At 44.3% G+C, this 23,061-nt stretch overlaps 1 protein-coding gene across 3 annotated transcripts in view; it reads left to right on the top strand.

Annotated features, from left to right (window-relative positions):
* MLXIPL (MLX interacting protein like) overlaps nucleotides 1–11,534 on the top strand; it is a 162,707-nt gene extending 151,173 nt beyond the window's left edge. For 2 of the 3 annotated variants that reach the window (XM_088454029.1, XM_088454025.1), the window contains exons 13-17: nucleotides 947–1,066; nucleotides 1,790–1,917; nucleotides 3,164–3,287; nucleotides 7,260–7,389; nucleotides 10,191–11,534. In XM_088454029.1, coding sequence (XP_088310155.1) covers nucleotides 947–1,066; nucleotides 1,790–1,917; nucleotides 3,164–3,287; nucleotides 7,260–7,389; nucleotides 10,191–10,312 — 624 coding nt within the window. In that variant the 3' untranslated portion in view covers nucleotides 10,313–11,534. Of the gene's footprint in view, nucleotides 1–946; nucleotides 1,067–1,789; nucleotides 1,918–3,163; nucleotides 3,288–7,259; nucleotides 7,390–10,190 lie in introns of those variants that run through there. The other variant, XM_088454032.1, reaches the window with a different exon arrangement.
* The last annotated feature ends 11,527 nt before the right edge of the window (nucleotides 11,535–23,061 follow it).

The raw sequence follows: 23,061 nt of genomic DNA, 5'->3' as shown, positions 1-23,061 counted from the left end.
GGACTAGGAGGGAGGTGGGATGAGGAATTGGTGGAATGGAGGTAAGGCAGTCCTTAGTAGGAAGACATTTTTTTGCCTCCATGTAATATGTTCTATATTTTAATAAAAGTAGTATCCTTTTCCATCATACAAAGTCTCTCCCTATTTATTTCTTATGCCAGGTGCACATTGGAGCGATGTTGTTCCGATTTGGCCAAATCAGAACGACAAAGCGTGCATATCGCAGTGTGTATGCACGATATGTGCGCTCCCGCAGTCGCATGCGACGTCAGCATGTTTGATGTGCTGCACATCAAACCTGATGATATCGCATCTGGCGCCATACATGTTAATGAAATACAGAACGAGTGATTGTTCTGTCCTTCTTTAATCGCTGCAGTGTGTATTGGCAATCATGCGATGTCCAGGGTATCCCGGAACATTGGCACAATTGCCGGTCGCACAAGTGACACTTTTGTGTTTACTGCACAAGGTGAGGAGTCGTCGGCCACTAGGCCAATTAAACATAAGTAGTATTTTACTATGACACCGCTATATAGTGTCATCTAAATTGGCTTATATCACTGCAAGAAGTAAGCCATATGTCAAGCCGATACAAATATTCATGAGCATAAGTGTGGGAACATCCCATGTGATAGCAGAAACATGCTAACTGTGCTTACTGTAACCTGTAATATCATGAATGATCCATTACTAAGTCTGACACCTTTCTTTCTGAATGATCATGAGATCAGTGTCACAGACTCTTCATCCCACAGGACAGTCCACACCAACAGCCAATTTAACAATGTCTGAGAAATTGTAGTAAGAAGTAAAAGTGATAGAGGATAGTATCACTGTTTGTTTTCAAGAAGGAAATAGTTTTAGTACATTTAGTTTGATTCATTTAAAATGATGCTGTTTCCGCCTTATGATGTTTGTACATACCATCTGCATGTCTCTGCAGGTGGAGAGCCGCCGAATAACACACATCTCAGCCGAACAGAAGCGACGCTGTAACATTAAACTGGGATTTGACACTCTGCACAGTCTGGTGACGACTCTACATGGACAGCACACCAACAAGGTATCACACATTGGTCTCACAGCACATAGTACAGGATTAAATACATCACCATGACACATACCAAGCAGCAGATCAATGCTTCTCAAATCCAGTCCTTGGGACATGCATGTTTTCCATATCTCCTTGCTGGAGTACAGGTGTAATCATTACTGACTGACACATTTTAAAAGATCCGAAGCTTCGCCAACCATTCAGGTGAGTAATCAAGTTAGCCTCCATACGCCATGCAGCGCCATATGCCTGGCGTGAGTGAGCTGTGAGGTCCCACCATGCAGCTCTGCTACTGTTATGTGTCTTGCCGATAAGGTGTCTAAGTTGCGATGTGATGCAACTAGGAAGCACCAGGAGACTGTGCTGATTAATTTGATATCTTATTTATCTGTGTGCAACTGAGAACATAAATGGCACTTGACGTGGAAAAAAGCTGTGGCCACTGCATCGTAACACTTTGCATGCTGATTGAGTAACGAAGTCGCACACAGATATATTTGTGTCACATATCAAATTAATCAGCACAGTCTCCTAGTGCTTCCAAGTCGCATCAAATTGCTCCTTAGAAAACATTTTCAGCACAAAAAGACGCCCCAACGCTAGCAGAGGCTCACGCGACCAGTCGCTCCACAAGGGGCTGTTTGACGCGACTGCATCAAAGATAAGTGAGGACACATCTGTAGTTCCCAAGTAAACAAGTGGTGACTAGTGACACCAATCTGATCTCCTCAGCTTAGCAAGGCCACCACCTTGCAGAAGACAGCAGAATATATCTGTAAACTGCAACAGGAGAGGTCCCAGCTGCAGGAAGAATCGCAACACCTGCGCCGACAAGTACAGGAGCTCAGTGACCGCATCAGGTGAGCAACATACAGTTATTCATTTACTATTCAATAAAGTTACCAAACTGACACACATGAACTTATTTTATATTTTTGCCTATTTGAAATAAATATGCAAATATAAATAATAAAATAAATAATTTGTTTTAATTCCATCTAATTAATTGAAGTTAATCATGTAAGTATTTTAAAGTTCTAGCCTTGGAAAGACCAAGTTCAGTAGTTGCCCAAAGCAACCTATCAACTTCTAAGGGGTAAATTTACTAAGATGGGAGTTCTATTTAAGAAGTGATGTTGCCCATTGCAACCAATCAGATTCTACTTCTCATTTATCTAGCACCTTCTAGAAGATAATACTTGGAATCTGATTGGTTGCTATGGGCAACATCACTTCTTAATAGAACTCCCATCTTAGTAAATTTACCAATAACTATCATTTTAAATAATGAGCTAGATATATGACAGTTAGAAGTTGATTGGCTGCTATGGGACACTTCTTTACTTTCTCTCTCTCTCTCCAAGGCTTGATACATCTCCCCCCTTCTCTATCTATGCCACCTCTCCAGGAAAAATAATCAGCTCCGATTTCAGCATCATCTGTATGTGGATGAAACCCAAATTCTTCTATCCTCTCCAGATCTCCCACCATCCATGTTAGCCCGCGGTACTGACTCTTTTTGCCATTTTATCTTGGATGTCATCTCGCCTCCACAAACTCTTTGAAAACAGAGTTAATAATAATCCCACCGCCCCATGGTAGTTGCCGAACTGACATCTCTGTTTCTGTTGACAATTACGACAAGCTCGTTGCTAGATGTCATCCTTGACTCTGATCTGTCTTGTCCTCCCCACATACAATCTCTATCCAAATCATGTTACCTACATTGAAGAATTCTTTATAAAATCCCCATTCTGAGTGTTGACATTTTGATTGTGGAACTCTCATACTAATCCCATAAAATCACTGACCAATTTTACTACACAAAACCAGAATTGTGTAAAACTTGCTCATAAATCATGTTGGTAAAGCTGGTGACCAATCGGATTTCACTCCTCCATTGAGGGATGTGTGTGAAGTTTTGGAAGCTTACCATTTCATCAACTCCATTTCAAATTAGGAATGTTCTAATCTATTGGCAATTACAACAAAGAGAGCCAACCTACCAAGAAAGGTTTAATGATTGATAGGTAACAGTAGGCTTAATGTGCCGTGCGTGCTCACTGGATGTACTGACCTGAATTATACTGTGTCTTTTCCCCACAGCCTGTGCCAGCAGCAGCTTCCAGCCTCCGGGGTGCCCATCACGCACCAGCGCTTCCAGCACGTGCGGCAAATGTTCCAGAACTATGTACAGAGCAGGACCCTGCAGAACTGGAAGTTTTGGCTAGTATCCTTATATGGCTTGGTGATAAGAAGGAAGACTGCTCTCTGACCTGCTGGGGTCTATCAGATTTATACTAAAACCTGACCATTCTCATGTTACCTTTTCATGTTTCTAACATAGCAAATATATTCCTTAGTGTTCAATCTAACACCCTGCACCTGTCACAACCCGTGCAGTTCCTCTTTCTTGCCTGGGGTGGCACTATCTGCTCTGGTGCTTCTAGCACACTCTGGTCTGTGTCTCAGCAGTTTGTAGCATTAGCTGAGTGTGCTAGAAGCACCGTTGCAGAGAGCAACACCCCAGGCAGTAAAGAGGAAGTGCACGTTGTGACTGGTGCAGGGTGCTAGAGTGAACACTTTTCTAGTAACAAACTACTTTTCAGCCAGGACAAAATATTAGGCATTACACAGACACAGTTGATACATGACCCTGCTATTTTGCGGACTACAATACACAAATAAAATTAACTATTATTTAAAAAAAAATAATTTGTAAACTCATGGGGGTCTAAAGGGCTTATTCTTTAAAGCAATTTTTCTGTAAATCTTCAAAAAAACTGGTGTTTTTATATGTTTTCCCTCATTCTTTTAGTATCCTACTATATTTTCGATCTAACAGCAGATCCTATATAAGTTTATGGGTCTATGATACTGCTGAATTTATCAAGCTTCAAAAAGCAAAGCTTTTCGGAGAGTGACACCCGGTAGCTAACTCCATTTTTTGACTGCGTTAGCCATTGTAGCCTGTAGGCTAAGCTTTAACTCACCATTTCTTTTCAGAGAGTGGTCCTTCAGATCCTACTCCTATAATGTCCGCTTGTCCCCGGCCAGCCTGAATTTCTTGTGACCGTGATTCAGTAAGGTACTGGAAACATTCTTTAAAGAATCTGGGTCATGTTGACATGATATCATTACACAGGTGTTGCAGATTTGTCAGCTGCACATTTATGCTGCAGATTTCCCGTTCACCACATGCCATCTGGTGACTGTGGAGGCCATTGGTGTACAAGGAACTAGGGACCTCATTCAGAGTCGGTCGAAGTGGCCGCTCGGTCGTACGGGAAAAGGGGCCGGATATATGCAAATGATTCCCTCGCAAGTTGCGTCCCTAAGTTCGGATCGGTAGCTGGCCGACCAAGGGGAGGAAGCGACCGGAAGACAAAAAAATACGCCCCCTTCTCGTACGCATTACACGTCATCTCCGGGCATATAAGGATTAATCGAGACCATCGGAACTGGTCGTAGAGCTTAAGGTTGACCATACCCTCTCTTAAGCTCTACGATCATGTCAGTGTAAAAACCTCCCATGTCACATGTACCATGACGCTACTTTGTTAATTATGCACTCCCATAAACCGTATGCACTCCCATAAAATGCCATTCGAATAATTAGGCACGCCTGCGTTCGGATCTCCACTCCCCCGGTTTCAAACACCTTCCCCTGTTACCACCCAAAAACGCCTCATTCTGTCACTCAAACTACCGACCTGGCTGTGTTCAAGGAGAGAGAAATTTCTGATCGTAGCGGCTAGTTTGCGCACGCGCATTGCAAACTATACGCATGCGCAGTATAGCGAACATCGGTAGCATACGACCGTGCGGCCGCTTCGACCGACTCTGAATGAGGTCCAAGGTCACCGATGGTCGATAGTTTATTCATTGATGGCGGAGTTCCGATGGTTCTCAACCATCGATGGCTGTCAGCAGGGCCGTAGGGAGGATGATGCAGCCGGTGCCGTCACACAGGGTAAGATGCACTGGGGCAGTATCAGCAGTACTCACCCTTCGCTGCAACCTGCGCCCTGCTCTGGCTCACAGCTCCCGCATTGTGTAGGTAGAGATGTTATGTCTTCTCCCACAGTGCCATAGGGTCTGTTCTGCCTCTCGGAGTGTCTTTAGCTGCGAGTAGCATGCTAGTGCTCTGGTGAAGGAGGTCCTGCCCACCCACCCCTTGAGGTGCTCAGTTATGAAGGCTTGTGAGCTGCTCAGGGGTCGGGTGCAGCACAGGGCGCAGCCACACCCTTTTACAGGACAACAATGGTTTTCAGTGGCTGCTATGCCCTGTCCCCTTCACTGATTGGCCCACTGCCTGACATTTTCCCCACCAGGGTTGGTTCTTCATTGATGATTTCATGCCACCGATGGCTAATCCACCGAAGGCCATCTCTATGGGAAACTCATAGTTATGTTCATGGAATTGGCTTGTGATGTCGTGTGCCTCATGAAATGGCGCATTATACTGAAGTAGCCATTAGAAAATGGGTAGACTGTGGCAATAATGCATTTAAATAATGCTGAATTAATATTAAGGTGCCAACAAAACATTCTTCATACCAATACCAGCCTGAACTGTTCTAAAGGCAGGATGGATCCATGGGTTATTGCTGTTTGTGCCAAATTCTGATCCGACCATTTACACATTGCAGTAGAAATTGATATTTGTCAGACCACTGGCCTGATTCTGGCTCAGACGCTGCAGCGTCCGTGTCGGCATCTTTTGCCAGTATTGTTTCCGCGACTGTATGCAAATACCGCTACAAGCCCTTCCCTGGTGTAAAGCCGGGTGTCTGCATGTGCCAGGAATGAGACGCCGACTTTCAGAGGCTTTAGATGCAACCATCGATTGCATCATCGAAACTTGCACCTGCCCCATGCCAGGTACAAATTCTCTGAGAGTATATGGCCTCCAATGTGAGCGATTATGTGCCTGAGTTTGAAGCCACCTCAGCGACACTCCCATAACACCCGAAAGAAGGACAATCACTGTGCGCCGGCATAGCCATCCCCCAGGAACCAATATATTTTTAAGACATTTGTGAAACTGTCCGTCTCAATCGCAACTGCGCCTCTGTGCGCAGGGACCCTGGATATGTGTGCAGAAAACATACATTTGCTCAACTGCGTGCGACATTGGCAGTGCTCTCGGCTCAGAATCAGGCCCCAGGAGGGGTCTTTCCAAGCTCTCTGTCCAGTTTTATTGAGCCTGTGCCCACTGAAGCCTCCATGTCCTATTCTTAGATGATGTGGTGATCTGCCCTAGCCCATCCATTTCAATGTTTGACATGCTGTGCAGAGATGCTCTTCTAATACTCTTGAAATTTTAACACATGGTTATTTGAGTTAACACCTTCCTGTCAGCTTGAACCAGTCTGGCCATCCTCCTCTGATCTCTCTCATTATCCAGGTGTTTTCTCTCCCAGAACTGCCACCTACTGGATGTTTTTAATTTTACGCGCCATTCTCTGTAACTCTAAAGACTTTTGTGTGTGTGAAGATCCCAAGAGCTCAGCAGCTTCTGAGATACTCAATTCACCCCGTCTGACACGATCATTCATTCCATGGACAAAGTCACTTAAGTTGGGTACACACCTATCAGATATATCTGTAGATGATGGTTGTCCATATACACAGAACAGCCATCATCTTCCAGGCAGCCGCGGGTCCTGCTAGTCGGGGCCACCCCCTCCCCGCGGCTGCATGTGTACGGGCGGTCGGCAGACAGCTCGTACACACTTGCCGATATATCTGTCCTTCAGATACATCTGTCCTTCGGCTGTGCAGCACAGCAGACGCGATATGTCTGTATACGACGTCATTCCCAGACATACCGCTTGTACACACTGGCCGACAGGCACCAGATATATTGGCCGATCAATTGATAGGCCAATATATCTGTCAGTGTGTACCCAGCTTTAGATGACCTTTCTTCCCCATTCATACGTTTGTTTTACATTTCTGCTTTTGTATTTACATTGTTTGTGTGTTAGACATTTATGCTTAATGTAGCATGGCAACATTTGCTGGGGGGAAAAAAAAGTTGTCACCCTCTTGATAATCCTCTGTCTGTTCTTGCTCCATGTATGATTTGGTACTAGGGCTCCGTGGGGTCTTCATCTATCCCTTTGTGGATCTTGTATGATTTTATATTTGAAAAAATATACATATTTATCCAGTTTGTTTCCTTAACTGACTGCAGTTCAGCTTCCTTATCCATCCTCTTTTTGAATCATTCAACCGTATGGTGTCCACAGCAAGCATGACAGATCTGAGGGAGACCTCTTTGGAGTGGCTGGACCAACACTGCTCCCTGCCTGCACTGAGACCTAGTATGTATCAATATATTGTGATAGGTGTGATATTAGCACAGGTCTACAAGTGAGAAGACATCAGTCTCTGCAGTGACTGTATAGAGAAGCCGTTCATATAGACAGGATACAGCTACAGATAAAATTAACATGCCAAATACATTCTCTTTATTTGGTTACAACATATGGTTATATGTTATTCTACAACTGTTTTTTTGTTTATTGAAAATTGGCATTTATTCATTGATGTGTGGCACCATATGACTTCTGTTACCGGGGTCAAATGAAATTCAGTATTATACTTCAGAAAAACAAACATACCCCCAGGAACTGGGTGCAGTGTAATTATCCCAGAAGTGCCATTTTGTTCCTCCCCCATAGTCTTATCATTTAATTATTGATTTGCTCATTGTTGTAGAAATAATTGTACCCAACCTTACCTATTCACCGTATTCAGCTCTGGTGTAGGACTTAAGCTGGGTAAACGGGTGCCCCTCCCGAGAAGGCAGGCAATTCTCCCGGCTGCCGCCCACCCCTCCTATCTCCCCCGCAATAACCCCTGCAACCCCCGCAGCGGGGGGGCGGTGACGCGATTCGCGTCATTTTGGCCCCGCCCCCTGCTTCACAATGCCTATTTTATCGGCATTGTGTAACGGGGACGGGGGCAAACTGACACGATCCCGTGACCCCGCCATGCCACGCCCACAAGTGATGTCACTCGCCCAGCAACTCCCCCTTTTCCCGGCAACGCCCCCCGTCCTGCCGATCTGGCTGCTCCCTGCCTGAAGGAGCAGCCGGAAAGTCGGCAGGTATGACCATCAGATTCCAAATATCACTGGTTTTAGGGTGGGTGACACAGACTATAAGCTAGCACTGTTTTCTGATGACCTACTGGCGGTCTTGTCTAACCTAGTTCTTTCAATCCCTAGCCTGATGGCAGTGTTTCAGCAATTTGGTTCCATTTCCAATTTTAAAGTGAACTTTTCTAAATCCATAGCAGTGAATGTGTCGGCATGCCCCTCTCTATTGAAGGGCTCAAACATTCCTTCCCCTTCACCTGGCATGCTACTAGCCTCAAGCACCTCGGAGTTACCCTACACCCTGATTCTTCCCGTCTGTTTGACATCAATTTTAAACAGTTATTCCTTACATTTCATTCTGAACTTAGAGATTGGGGTGCCAAATGGCTCTCAAGGTTCGGTAGAATCAGTGTAATTAAAATGAATGTCCTCCCTAGGGTTTTATTCTTCCTCCAAACCTGTTTATATCCCCAAGTTTTGGTTTCAGGATTTACATAATATCGTCAGAGACTTTGTATGGGGAAACAAAAGACCTCGGTTTCAGCACGCAATCCTCTTTAGATGAAGACACATGGGGGGACTCCAGTTACCACACTTCTCAGCTTATTATGACGCTGTTGTGTTGGGTATGATAATGGAGTGGTCACAGACAACTGATACTAAGCAGTGAGTTCACCTTGAGAATCATTCCCTACCCATACATATTGCACAATACCCCTGGAGGACCAAAGTTTCAGTTGTTTCCCATCCCACCATAGACCCTACTCTAGCCCGTTGGAATAGACTCCGGAAACTAACGTCTGTCCTCCATATTCTTCCCTTTGACCCCTCTTTTTAGTAATCCTGACTTTCCCTCGGGTGTCGCTGGTTCTTTGTTTGCTGTTTGGAGGTATCGGGGAGTGCAATGAGTTGGCCAGCTGGTAGATGGGGGTAGTGTGTCCTCCTTCCCTCCTCTGCAGGCTAAGTGGGACCTTCCCACATCTGAGATTTGGAGATATTTACAGTTAAAGCATTTTCTACAAAGAAGTGATGTTTGCGCAGCTGGTTCCAGACCTTTGACTCCCTTTGAGGATTTGTGCCTGGCCCGTTTGCGCCCAGGGCATTTTCTCTCGAGAGGCTACGCACTCCTGATTGAACACATGTACCCTCCCCAAGTATGCTAAGGATTGGGAGCGAGAGCTACAACTTGACATAGAGGATTGCGACTGGAACAGAATTTTTCAAAACACATTTGTTAGTTCCGTTAGTTACTTTGTTATTGAAACACAATTTAAGATTTCGTCGCTGGTACAGATGCCCTTTCCAACTAGCAAAGATGTTTCTTGGGCTACCGGATAATTGTTGGCGGTGTGATATGGAGGCAGACTCCCCACTGCATATTTGTTGGGACTGCAGTCTATTACGACCCTTTTGGAATCAGGTGATATCTATTGCTAAGTCTTTTGTAGGCGAGAATACTCCCTCTGACGCCTCTTTTTGGCTTCGTAATTTATTCCCTGATAAAATGGCCCTGTTAATGTTTTTTAATAGCGCCGCGAAAGCTGTGATTCAGGTTTGCTGGCGATCTACTGCCCCCCCCCAACACTTGAGGTGTGGCTTGCCTGTATAGATTTGTATAGGTCTATGGAGGACCTCCGAGTGAACCCGGAGGGGAATGATGAGTTTATCTCTACCTGGCATCTGTGGCTGGAATTCAAGTCTTCCTGCACATATCTAAGGTTTGCTGCATGAGCCCAGATATCTCTTCCTTGTTAGCATTAATGTAACTGCTCCTGCTAAAGGTCGTTTCTTATGAGAAATTCTTTCTATTTGTAATCGAGATTTACCAACTCTCCCTCAGTTAAAGTGGAGAGAGATAATGTGTCAACCAATCAGCTCCTAACTGTAATTTTACAGGCTGTTTGATCAATGACAATTAGGAGCTGATTGGTTGGTACTTTCTCTCTTCAAGGCTTAGTACAACTACCCAGAATGCAGTGTGTTTTTTAATATATATTTTTCACTTTTGTTTTTCTAATTCAGCGGTGTTGAGTTCATTATGTCAGCTCAGCACCTCAACGTCTATTCTCACGGACCCGTCCCTGATGCCAGAGCAGGCCATGCAGGCAGTCACACGAGGAGAGAGCGGAGATAGCTTCTACTAGACCAGCCAGCAAATACAAGGCATCTTCGCCAGAACTGCTGAATGTATACAAGCTGAGACTTCTTACTGAGGCCTTAAAGGGCTACTACACTTAAAATATAAGTTGACTTATATAAAAAAAAATTCACTGAAACCATTCAGAAATGTGTCTAAGTTTTATGAGCCGTCAGAAATGAAGATATTGTAAATAACGTTGTGGGGGGTGGGCTGCATAGTTATCCATGGAGCAAGCTAATGTGATTCAAGTGCACCACCCTCGGACTCTTAAGCGGGATACACACCTGTACCCAGCCGCAATGTGATGTAACGATATATCGCATTGCCATACACACTGCACGATCTGCCGTGGGACAGCGCGATATATATCGTTACATGCTTAATGTAACATCACATCATTTCCGTGGCATCATCCCATCTGATGTGCAGGACATCAGATGGGAAGATGCGACCACCCAATTTATCGCCTGATGAAATGGGTGGATTTGGGGGTACTCACTATATGATGGTCATTGCGATCCATTATGGTTCGGCCAATATATCGTATAGCGTGTACCCACCTTTAGCCACTTTTGCAGACATTGCCGATAACAGAAAAAAAATGCTTATTCTTAACTACATAGCAAATGCAAATCACCTTAATTTCTTGTAAGGTATGAGAATTCTATCTATATTATATTTGTGAATGGTATGAGGTTGTTTTATGTAAGGCAAGCAGTATTTCTGACATAGTGGTTCTGTACTAGAAAACTCTGGGATATTTTTAATATGATCACTTCAAGAGTCACAAAGTGCCTAAAATCCCAAATTTGATTGTGAGCTCTATGAGCCAGTGTTTAGTGTTCTGCTCCCTACTTTATATACACCCAGTGTTAATACTTTTTCATGTCTTCTGTACAAACAAATTACCATGTTTATGTGGAATTTTGTGTTCTTTGTAAAACTCACTTAAAGTTTACCATGTATTTATATGTTTTTGACGTCTTTCTGTATTGTATTTTTGGCCGATTATTACAGTTGCTACAGTATACTTACCTACTTTCTTCTGCTTCCTTGTGGAAGACTGGCAGAGGGGAGGTCCAGGGGCAGGTGCATGGTCCAGGGGGTGGGTGCATGGTGGCGCTCTTTGCGTCATCAATGCACACTATAAAAATACTCAGATTCACCAAAAAGCTAAAAACTATAGAATTTCAAAATATTTAATATAACAAAGCTATCAATTATTATCTAGCAAAGTGAATTCTATTAATAGTATATTGATGATGGTTCCTTCATAATATTGGCAATGTTTTTTTTGATAAATAAGGATTTTTTTTTACTTGACAACTATTTTTTCAAAATGTTTGCTGTAGCTGTAAACTGGTCTATGACTGAGAGTCTCATAACGTTCATAAAAAGCATTGCAACAAATTATCTCTTTGCTTATACCTCAGACAGCTGTTAGTATATAGTTTCACTGATCCAATAACCAATCGGCAACATGTTTCAGTCCTGAAATGTATGGAGTAAAGCAGTCTTGAAAAAGGGCATGCAGGATAAATGCAGTTCCATGGGCCCACACTATAATTGTAGCATATTACTGTCTGTATACCGTCCACAAAAATCTACAATTTAGACCTACACCCAGTGGGACACCTGCTCCGCCAATCATGTGGCAGCATATCAATGCATGACACCATGCACACATGGTCAACAGTTTCAGTTGTTGTTCAGACCAAACACCAGAATGGGGAAGAAATGGGACTCTGGAAAGATTGTTGGATCTCCCTGTGTGTGCGCTATTGCCACTCCTCACAGACGCATGGCTTTGTGGCAGTCCACATCTCTCTACATGCTGTTTGACCAGGCTTTCTGGCAGGACCGGCCCATCGAGCATTTGTCAGATGACCAGTATGGCAATGTTGAAGCCTGATGGTGTGGATTGAGTAACACAGAAACTGCTGATCTCCAGAGATGTTCATACACCACATTTACAGAGAATGGCACCTAACCCGCCCTGTTAATGAGAGAGGTCAGATGACAATGACCAGACTGGGTCAAACAGACAGGGAGTGAGCATTAACTCAAATAACAGTGTCTTACAACTCTAGTATGGAGTGGAAGGGCTATGTCACGACCAGGGCTGTGCTGTGCCGGAGATCGCGGACCTTACCTGTCCGGGCGCTCTGGCAGGGACCTTTCAGTGGGGGTGCTGGCTGGAGGTACTGCGGGTTCAGGTGAATTCTTGAGGTTGGCGGCTGGACTGCTGGCTGTTGATTGAGACTGGCTTCTTTGCTGCAGACTACTGGGTGCCGCCATCTTGGATTCGGACATGTGACCAGGTGAGCCAATACTGTCACAGTATCTCCATGGGAGTCCTAGCAACCAATCCTGCACCATCCCATGGTACTTAAGGGCTGTCTGGAGGTCCTTTAGTTGTCAGTGCAATGTTATTCACAGCACAAACTATGAGCTATTTCTCTGTGCTCCCTCTGTGTCTATGCTGTATTCTACAGTTCCATCTGTAGTCTGTCCACCGCTCAGCTTGTTTCAGTTCCAGCCTGTACCTCCTCGGATTGCTGAGAGCTCTACCCTGCTTGCCTACCCTGCTGGAGTTCCTGCCATCCCCAGTGTTCTAGGGTTCCCTCCATTGTGAGCGGTCACTGAGTCTGACAAACTCCTCGTATTCTACAGCCTTCTACAGTCAGAGCTGCCTCCATTTTTTCATTTTCAATTCATGAATAACACCCCTCTAAGTCCGGCTTCCTTTCAATACCAAAAACCCGTTCTACGGTCACCACCTGAGTCCACTCCGGGTTCAAGCTCAAATCAAGTCCTGACAGGCTACAGCAGCAGAAGGCCACCCTGAGTTCCAGTCCTGTTAGCAAAGAACCTGAAACTGAAGCTACAGTGGGCATTGCCTCATCAAAACTGGATTGCTTAAAATTGGAAAAATGTTGCCTCTTCTGATGAATCTTGATTTTTACTGCAGCATGGAGATGGTAGAGTTAGAATTTGGCCTAAACAACATGAGTCAAACTATCGAAAGAAAATTGTACCACCCACAGAGGCAGCACTGCTGCTGGTTTAGAATCGCAAGAAAGTTGGAAGGTGCATACACACTGAACTTTTGGTCAGATCTCACCAGATTGATTCAGACGAATATTAAACTGCACATAAGATGCAATCCTTCAATTTGACCAGTTTTCTTCCAACAAAACATGATCGAAAGTGCGAACACAGGTCTAAATCGAAAGAACGACCCGGCGATGGTATAGGTCTGTACCAGCTTTAGTTATATGGTTGATCTTAGGCAGACTGTAACCATAAAGACATACTCTATCTTCTAATGGTTACTTCCAGTAGGATAATATGCCATGTCACCAATTACAAGTCGTCCCAAGCTGGTTCCACAAACTTCACCATGAGTTCAGTGTACTCCAGTGGCCTCCGCGGTCAGCAGATCTCAATCCAGCAGACACCTTTGGGATGTGGCGGAACAGGAGATACACAGCATTAATGTGCAGCTGACAAATCTACAGCAACTCTGTTATGCTATCATGTCACCATGTGCCAGAATCTCTATGGAATGTTCCCAGTTCCTTGTTGAATCCATGCCACAAATTCAGGCTGTCCTGAGGGCAAAGGGGAAATGCTAAACAGTACTAGAAATATATGCCTAATCAAATGGGCACTGAGGGGTAAATGTAATAACCTGCGAGTTGCAGGCCACTGTTAGATTTAAGGCGGCAATATTTTAGAAGACAATACAGGCTTTTTTTTTTTAGATTGAGGTTTGTAACTCGCAGATTATTTTTTTTCCCCAAGCGTATTTGTCATTGGAATTTAGACATATAAAGGGGGGGGGGGGGGGGGAAATCACCTTTTTAATCATACAAAATGTATCTGTACTGATAGAATGGGAAATAGATAAATATTTTTCAAACAGAGTATAACTAAAGATCCCTTATGCGGGCCATACATTTACAGCCTGATTGGCAATCAAAAACACTGATCGATGATTGGCGATCCATAAGGGTTCAACAAGTAAAAATTCCCTGACTCGCCGGTTGTAACCATTTCCAACAATTTTCGGGTTCAGAATCCGGGGAATCATGATTTAACCGATCCCCCGACCCCGGCGTCAGCAGAATGAGGAATTGCCCTGATAGCCTAGATGCATGGACCCATTACTCTATATTCACATTTTTCCAATTAAGGGATCTATTTACTAATCTGTGTTAGGCGATAAAGTGAACGGAGATAAGGTACCAGCCAATCAGCTCCTGTCATTTTTCAAACACAGCCTGTGACTTGGCAGTTAGGAGCTGATTGGCTGGTACCTTACCTCCGTTCACTTTATCTCCTAACACAGCTTAGTAAATAGACCCCTATATCTCCTTTCCAAATTACCTACACAAAATGTCTTTATCCCATGTCCCAACTGTTATCCCAATCTTATGCAATCATTCATATACTTTAAACCACCAGACTTCTCACCTATTTTTGCCATGTATGCCAAAATCTCCTCTACATTTGAAATACTACTTCCACTGTTTACCCTCTTTCAAAAATAAAATATATTCCTTCACATTGTAGCATCTAGATCCTAATACCAGCAGAACTTCTTCATCAAAACTGAAACTGAAGTACAACTGCATCCCAGGTGTCAATCAACAGAACATCTTTGGACACCTACAGCATTACAAGGCTACAAGTGGATTCATTCCCATCAGATTGTTTATCAATGCATATTTAATGAATACAGCTTTGATCTTTCAGTGTTTAAACAATAGGACATAAATGATATGAACCAGGGGCCTATGTGCATGGGCCTCCTCACCACCAGAAAAATGGTCCTAGCATCTGTGCAGAAGAGTCCAGGCACTGATAAAAGATTCTGTGCTAATTTCTGCACAGATGCTGGTGCCATATTTCCGAAGAAAGTGACGGAAATATGGAACAAATGACCATCCGTGCAGGCTTAAAGGCCTGTGTGTTCCGCACACCATGCAGCCATTGTAGATAAACCACTGATATGAACAAAACGTGCTATGCTGTATGTCTTTGTGTGGCACACTGGGAGAGGGCACACTCCACGTAATGTGAATTTCTTTATGATAAGAACACCATAAGTTTATAGCTACACTCACAATTTAGTCACTGACCAGCTTATACCAACTAGTAATTGAAATGATTTATCAACCATAGCATCAAAAGCTACTTGGCCCCAGTGTATGCAGGTACCTCATCTGACAGGAATGAGAGCCACATAGTGCTTTAGTGAAACTGCTGTTCTTACTAACATGGTTAAATAAATGAAATGGCTATCCTGAAATGTCAGAGGTCCAGAGCCCAAGATCAATACCATTCAGGAGGTACTTCCTCATCTTGCCTCTATGACTGATAACGTTCTTGCCATGGCTGGTAGCAGAAAAAAAATTCAGTGCTTTTGACATATAGGGGATTTTTAAAGAAATATTGCAGGTCTCCTGATGCTGATTGTAACAACTCACGGATGGGTAATGGATGTTGGCCCGTACTTGGGATTGGCGAAGACACAGAACAGAGGCACGGAGTCTAACGTGCCAGTGGTATTCACCAGGGATTCCCGCAAGGAGGTATGGACATGGCTGCACCCGATACGCAGGTTGCGGCCCTCTGCCCAGGTTCCCTTGTACAGGTGCAGGCGTGCTCAGAAGTGGAGCTAGAAATATGCAATTAGGCGTAGTCGACGAGCCGGATCAGAACCAAATGGACAGCGAAGTACCAGGGAGAAGGCAGAATCAGGTCACATGGAAGCCGAAGTCAAACTAGGAATCACCAAAACGCAGTACCAGGGGATCAGACAGAAACAGGTCACAAGGAACAGCCAAGGTCAGGAACAGGTAGACAATAGCATAAGTATATGGGAAGGTTTCTGGACTGCACACCCTGAATATATATAATGGGAGGTGCTACCTGATGAGACTAATTGTAGGCACAAAAACAGACAAATCTCAGGTGCACAACTCCAAATGATTAATAATATATAAATGCAATATAATTTTGCAATCAATAGAGGTTTTTAGCATAATCTTGGCCAAGGTTATGGGCCTACCCACCATATCCAGGTAACCTCTGTAGGGTAGGTCACTAACATACTACGATTCAAATCCAGAGTGCAGGACTCCGGCATAGTAAGAAAAGTGCAGTGTGAAAGATAGTTAGGAGCAGCTATTGCTGCATATAAAGAATTAAAAAAAGTGAGGTACATATATAATAAACAAACAGTGAAGGGTTAAAATGTGTCATAAAAGAAAAATGTGTTATAATGCGGTGCCCTGAAACAGATCAACAAAGGCAATCCAGGGGGCCGCATGCCCCAAAAATGAACCAAAGTTGCACTACAGTATATAAAACTTGTAGGACTTACCTAGAATTGTGCCTAATACCAGTGTGCATATTCATTACAAGACTCCATGCTTTTAAACCAATAAGGTAGGGGTGCTAATCCAGACTGAGGGCGTCTCCTTTCCCTCAGGTGTGCAATAAAGCACATTAAATGGAGTATATGGGAAGGTTTCTGGACTGCACACCCTGAATATATATAATGGGAGGTGCTACCTGATGAGACTAATTGTAGGCACAAAAACAGACAAATCTCAGGTGCACAACTCCAAATTATTAATAATATATAAATGCAATATAATTTTGCAATCAATAGAGGTTTTTAGCATAATCTTGGCCAAGGTTATGGGCCTACCACCATATCCAGGTAACCTCTGTAGGGTAGGTCCCTAACATACTACAATTCAAATCCAGAGTGCAGGACACCCCAAACTAGCCCAGCTAAGCTGCCCCAGGGCACCGCCATAGTAAGAAAAGTGCAGTGTGAAAGATAGTTAGGAGCAGCTACTGCTGCATATAAAGAATGAAAAAAAGTGAGGTACATATATAATAAACAGTGAAGGGTTAAAATGTGTCATAAAAGAAAAATGTGTTATAATGCGGTGCCCTGAAACAGATCAAAGGCAATCCAGGGGGCCCCATGCCCCAAAAATGAACCAAAGTTGCACTACAGTATATAAAACTTGTAGGACTTACCTAGAATTGTGCCTAATACCAGTGTGCATATTCATTACAAGACTCCATGTTTTTAAACCAATAAGGTAGGGGTGCTAATCCAGACTGAGGGCGTCTCCTTTCCCTCAGGTGTGCAATAAAGCACATTAAATGGAGTATATGGGAAGGTTTCTGGACTGCACACCCTGAATATATATAATGGGAGGTGCTACCTGATGAGACTAATTGTAGGCACAAAAACAGACAAATCTCAGGTGCACAACTCCAAATTATTAATAATATATAAATGCAATATAATTTTGCAATCAATAGAGGTTTTTAGCATAATCTTGGCCAAGGTTATGGGCCTACCCACCATATCCAGGTAACCTCTGTAGGGTAGGTCCCTAACATACTATGATTCAAATCCAGAGTGCAGGACACCCCAAACTAGCCCAGCTAAGCTGCCCCAGGGCACCGCCATAGTAAGAAAAGTGCAGTATGAAAGATAGTTAGGAGCAGCTACTGCTGCATATAAAGAATGAAAAAAGTGGGGCAGCTTAGCTGGGCTAGTTTGTGGTGTCCTGCACTCTGGATTTGAATCGTAGTATGTTAGGGTCCTACCCTACAGAGGTTACCTGGATATGGTGGGTAGGCCCATAACCTTGGCCAAGATTATGCTAAAACCTCTATTGATTGCAAAATAATATTGCATTTATATATTATAGACAATAGCATAAGGTCAGGTATGCTGGAGCAAGGTATGAGCCTATACTTTGGCACTAGAGTGCTCCCAGGAACTTCCTTATATAGGTCAAAGTTCAGTTCTGGTGCCAGATTCCCCTGTTACATCGCCTGGCCCTTTAAATCTTAAATAGAGCAGAGCACGCGCCCCTATGGGAGCCACGGCCACCTGTATGCAGTAGCTGCCAGAGGAGAGGAGGGTGAGACGCTGACAGCTGGTGATGGGGACTTCCCGCATGCTGCCTTTTGCCGGCCTGGACCCCAGCGCCGCGGGACCCAGTGAGTGACCGACTGGTTTGGCTGACATGTGACATTACCACCCCTCTAGGGGTGGGCAGCGAACACCCCACAAATGGCTTGCCAGGGAACTTCTAAAGAAACTTTAGGAGGAGTTTAGGTGCATGAATATCCAAGGCCTTGACCCAACAGCGTTCTTCCGGACCATATCCTTTCCAATCCACCAAGAATTGAACTGTACGTCAGGACATTCTGGAGTCTAGTATCTGTTTCACTTCATACTCCTTTTGATTGTCCACTGGAATCACAGTGGGAGGATTGCTATGTGTAGAATATTGATTGAGCACCAAGGGTTTGAGGAGAGAGAGATGAAATAAGTTGGGAATTCTGAGAGTACCAGTAAGTTTTAGGTGAACCACCACCAGATTAATTACATGGAGGATCTCGAAGGAACCCATGAATCTGTTAGTGAACTTCATGGTGGGAACTTTTAATCGCAAGTGCTTATTGGACAACCAAGCTTTGTCACCAGGGTTCAGTACAGGACCCGTCCTCCTCTTTCTGTCTGACACCAGTTTAAGCCTAGAAGAGACATTGCACATATTCTTTTTTACCTCCCTCCAGATCTTGAGGAACCGGATCACTGTACCATGGATGGCTGGAAGTGATACCGACTGAAGGTCTGGCAACTCTGGTATCACAGGTTGCAGTCCATAGCGAATAAAATCTTGGTTGTTTTTTGCGCTCTGTTTGACCATTACTCTGAGGGTGGTAAGCAGATGATAAACTTAGGTTGATCCCAAAGCACTTACATAACGACCTTCAGAACTTAGAGGTAAATTGCACCCCATGGTCTGAAACAATATCCTTGGGAAAACCATGTAGTCTGGAGATTTCATGTATAAACACATTGGTCAATTTCGGAGCTGAAGGTAGACCTTTCAATGGAATGAAGTGAGTGATCTTGGAGAACCTGTTAGTGTATCGAAGCCTTGGCAGGATGTTAGATCCGTGACAAAGTCCATGGATATATGAGACTAAGAACGATCAGGTACAGAGAGTGGACATAAAGAACGAAAGGGAAGGTGAGGTGGCACTTTGTGTTGGGCACAGATGGTACAGGTTGCCACAAAGTACTTGATATCATGATGCACAGTCGACAACCAGTAATTTCTGAGGATTATGTCCAGAGTTTTCCCCACTCATGAATGACCGGTGAAGCGTGAAGATTGAGCCCACTGAAGTAGTTTAGTCTGGAGTTTGGGTGCTACAAATGTTTTTCCTAATGGAATCTTGACTTTGCTGGTGACTGCGACAAAGCAAGCAGGTTTCAGAATTGGCTTGTCCGGGAGGACAAGCCAATTCTAAATCCTGCTTGCTTTCCTCAGCGGAACTGAACTCTCGGGACAGGGCATCAGCTTTCACATTTTTTGCTACCTGGATGGTAGGTAATATCCAGGTTGAAACAATCAAAGAACAGTGACCATATGGATTGGCGATAATTCAGGCAATGAGCAGTTTTGAGATATGTGAGGTTCTTGTGGATATGTAAGGTTGCTGCCCCCTCCAGCAGATATCACCACTCTTGCAAAGCCAGTTTAATAGCTAGTAATTCCTTTTCCCTGACTGCATAGTTTTCTCTGGGGCTGAAAATTTACAGGAAGAAAAACCACAAGAGTACAATTTACCCTCTTCATCTTTCTGCGACAGAACCTCCCCAACTCCAACTGCAGAGGCATCCACTTCTAGGAAGAAGGGTTGGTCACAGTTGGGTTGTCTTAGAATGGGAGCTGGAAATTAAACACTGCTTTAATTTGGCAAACACTTCCTCTACGTCCAAAGGCCATACCCAGGTGTCTTGGACCTTTTTGGTGAGTCCAGTGATAGGGGCTGCAATAAATGAGTAGTTCATGATAAATTGACGATAAAAGTTGCAAAAACCCACGAAGGGTGTCGCCTTTAACCCGGTGGGACGAGGCCAACTGACAATGGTGGATAGTTTCTCTGGGTCCATCTGGAGGCTAGAACCTGAAATTATGTATTCCAGGAACTTCAGCTCAAAAGGATAATTTTGCTAATTTGCAGTAGAGCTGGTTGCTCGAAGTCGAGATAGGACTTCACAGACATGCTTGCAATGACTTGCCAAATCTTTGGAGAATATCAAAATATCATCAAGGTATACTACAGCATACTGGTAAAACAGGTCTTGGAAGATGTGGTTCATGTACTTGGAAAACAGCAGGTGCGTTGCTTAATCCAAAAGGCATGACTAAATAATTGTAGCGCCCATCTCAAGTGTTGAAGGCCGTTTTCCGCTCGTCCCCCGATCGGATCCTAATCAGATTGTAAGCCCCACGGGGATCTAATTTAGTAAAAATCTTCCCCCCTTTTTGTGAGGTTCTGGTTTTGTTGTGGACCCGGGGTGGTAATAGGAGCAGACACTGAAGCAGATTTAAAAATAAATATGGAGTTTTTAATGAGTGGCTTAACAGACATGAATGTGGCAAAACAGAAGGTTTGGGTTTAGCACTAAAGTGCACTTGGGAACTGTAGTGATGCAATGGGAAAAAGTCCAGGTAGTGATAGCAGAAGGCAGTCCAGTATTCCAGGTTTTGTGAGGCTGAAGTGAATGGCAGGCTGAAGTGAATAATATTGTCCAGAGGATTTGCAAGTGGAGGCAGGGTGCAGGGTAACAGCTGACACAGATACTCAGGCATGGGAGAGGTAATTGGAGGAAGCAGGGGATTCCAGCAGGGTATGGAGCAGGTCAGGTAAGCAGGCTAAGGCAAAGATCCAACAGGCAGGCGGACAAGCTCAGGAACTCTGTCTCAGCTTGCGCTGAGAAACATGTTGCACTGGCAATGAAAGGAAGCTCTGCACTCCCTTAAATACCCAGTGCCGCACTGTGAGAGGCTAGAGAGAGCATGTGACACACCAGGATAGGGCAACTAGGTCACATGTCCGGAGTCAAGATGGTGGCGCCCATGCCAGAACGTAACGGAAGCACCACCAGGCCCAACCAGACCAGAGTGACAGTATGCCCACACAGGACTACGCGCAGCCAATGCACCCCGCCAGACACCAGCACCACTGCCAGACGCCACTCGCCATAGCTTCCTCACAGGTATTACCCGTCGAGCACCATACAGAGAAACCCTGGTCGTGACACTTTTATTCGAACGAAGAGCTTCAAAATTAGAGGTAAAGGAAACCTATCCTTGATAGTGATGGCATTCAGACCACAGTAGTCGAGGCACGGTCTCAAGCCTCCATCTTTTTTCTTGACGAAGAATAGACCGGCACCTGCGGATGACTTTGATTTTATGATAAACCCGCGTTAAGATTCTCCTGAATGAAGTCAGTCACCTCCTGGGTCTCAGGAAGCGAGAGAGGAAGGGAGGAAGCACCTTCAGTAGTAATAACTGTATGGCACAATCTCACTCCCAATGAGCTGGAATTGTCTCAGCAGCATTCTTGCTGAATACATCCCTGAAGGACTGGTACAGAGCTGGATGAGAATCATCTGGGCCAATGGATGAACTCTGAATGGGAGTCTGATTGATGGTAAACATCTCTGATAACACTGAGATGCCTATGACAAGATTTGAGGTTTACTCCAGTCTAATGTGGGAGCGTGCTTGCGTAACCATGGAAGACCCAGGGTAATCGGACTGTCGGCTGATGGAAGTATGAAATTAACGCACACCTATGGCTAGCAGCCAGCAAAAGTGATGTCTCCAGGCAAGTTGTCATCCACTGCTGGCACCAACCAATAGATCCACAATTGTAAAGGAACAAACGGGGTGTCACTTTTGCTGACCGCTAGCCATAGAGGTGTGCCTCTACACAGATATTACACGGGTGGAACAGCGGGACTGTACTGTCCTGCTGAAATCGGGATGTTGGGGAGGTGTGCACCCTCTATGGGTGGCGCCTCTGTTCGACCGTACTGGTTGAACACCCCTAGAGCCGGCCCTGTGCCTGAGGAATATTTCTAAAACATCCAGTTTCAGATCTTACTCAAGTTAGTGCAGTCAGAACCTGAACCTTTTACTTTGCTTTTAAACCCTTGATCCTTATAGTCTCCCCTATCCAATGTCCTTCCAGCGAATCAGGACATCTAGCTGTGGAGTGACAAATGTTAGATTCCGGAACTTAGCTGTAACAATAGATGCCCTTTAGTGGGGGAGAGAGAGCCTGAGAAGAAAAGTGTATGGAGAAGACTAACTTTGTTTTAGATCCTGAGTCCACTGTGAGCCTCTATGTGTAAACACCGACCTGTCATGCTATGGAACCACTGCACCCAGGAAAACGGAGCATATGATATCTAATCATTGCTATGATGCTTAATGGTGCATACACACGGTCAGATTTTTCCTTCAGATATGAACGATAACGATTTAAAAATCGTTCAGTCGTTCATATCTGAAGGAAAATCTGACATATCTGACATACCTGAACGATGGATGATCAACGATGCGCGTTCCCGTTTGTCAGATAACGATATCTGACATCTGATGTGTTTGCAGTCAGACTTGGATGATTTCATTCATTTTAATGCAGTCAAAAATCGTTCAAAACTTTGGTAAAATCGTTCAAATCGTTCAATCGTTCATCTGACAAATCTGACCGTGTGTATGCTCCATAAGACTGTGCTGGAGGAATGAGAGTAAATTGTAATTAATATGTAACGAATATTGTGTTGGTGGAGTAAGGAATCTAGCATTTATCATCTGCTGAAAGTAATAT

Source organism: Taudactylus pleione, unplaced genomic scaffold, assembly GCF_031769625.1.
Source record: "Taudactylus pleione unplaced genomic scaffold, aTauple2 ptg000040l, whole genome shotgun sequence".
In the NCBI taxonomy this organism is placed as follows: Eukaryota; Metazoa; Chordata; class Amphibia; order Anura; family Myobatrachidae; genus Taudactylus; species Taudactylus pleione.
Note: the sequence above shows the minus strand (reverse complement) of the source record. Positions and strands in the feature narration are given on the sequence as shown.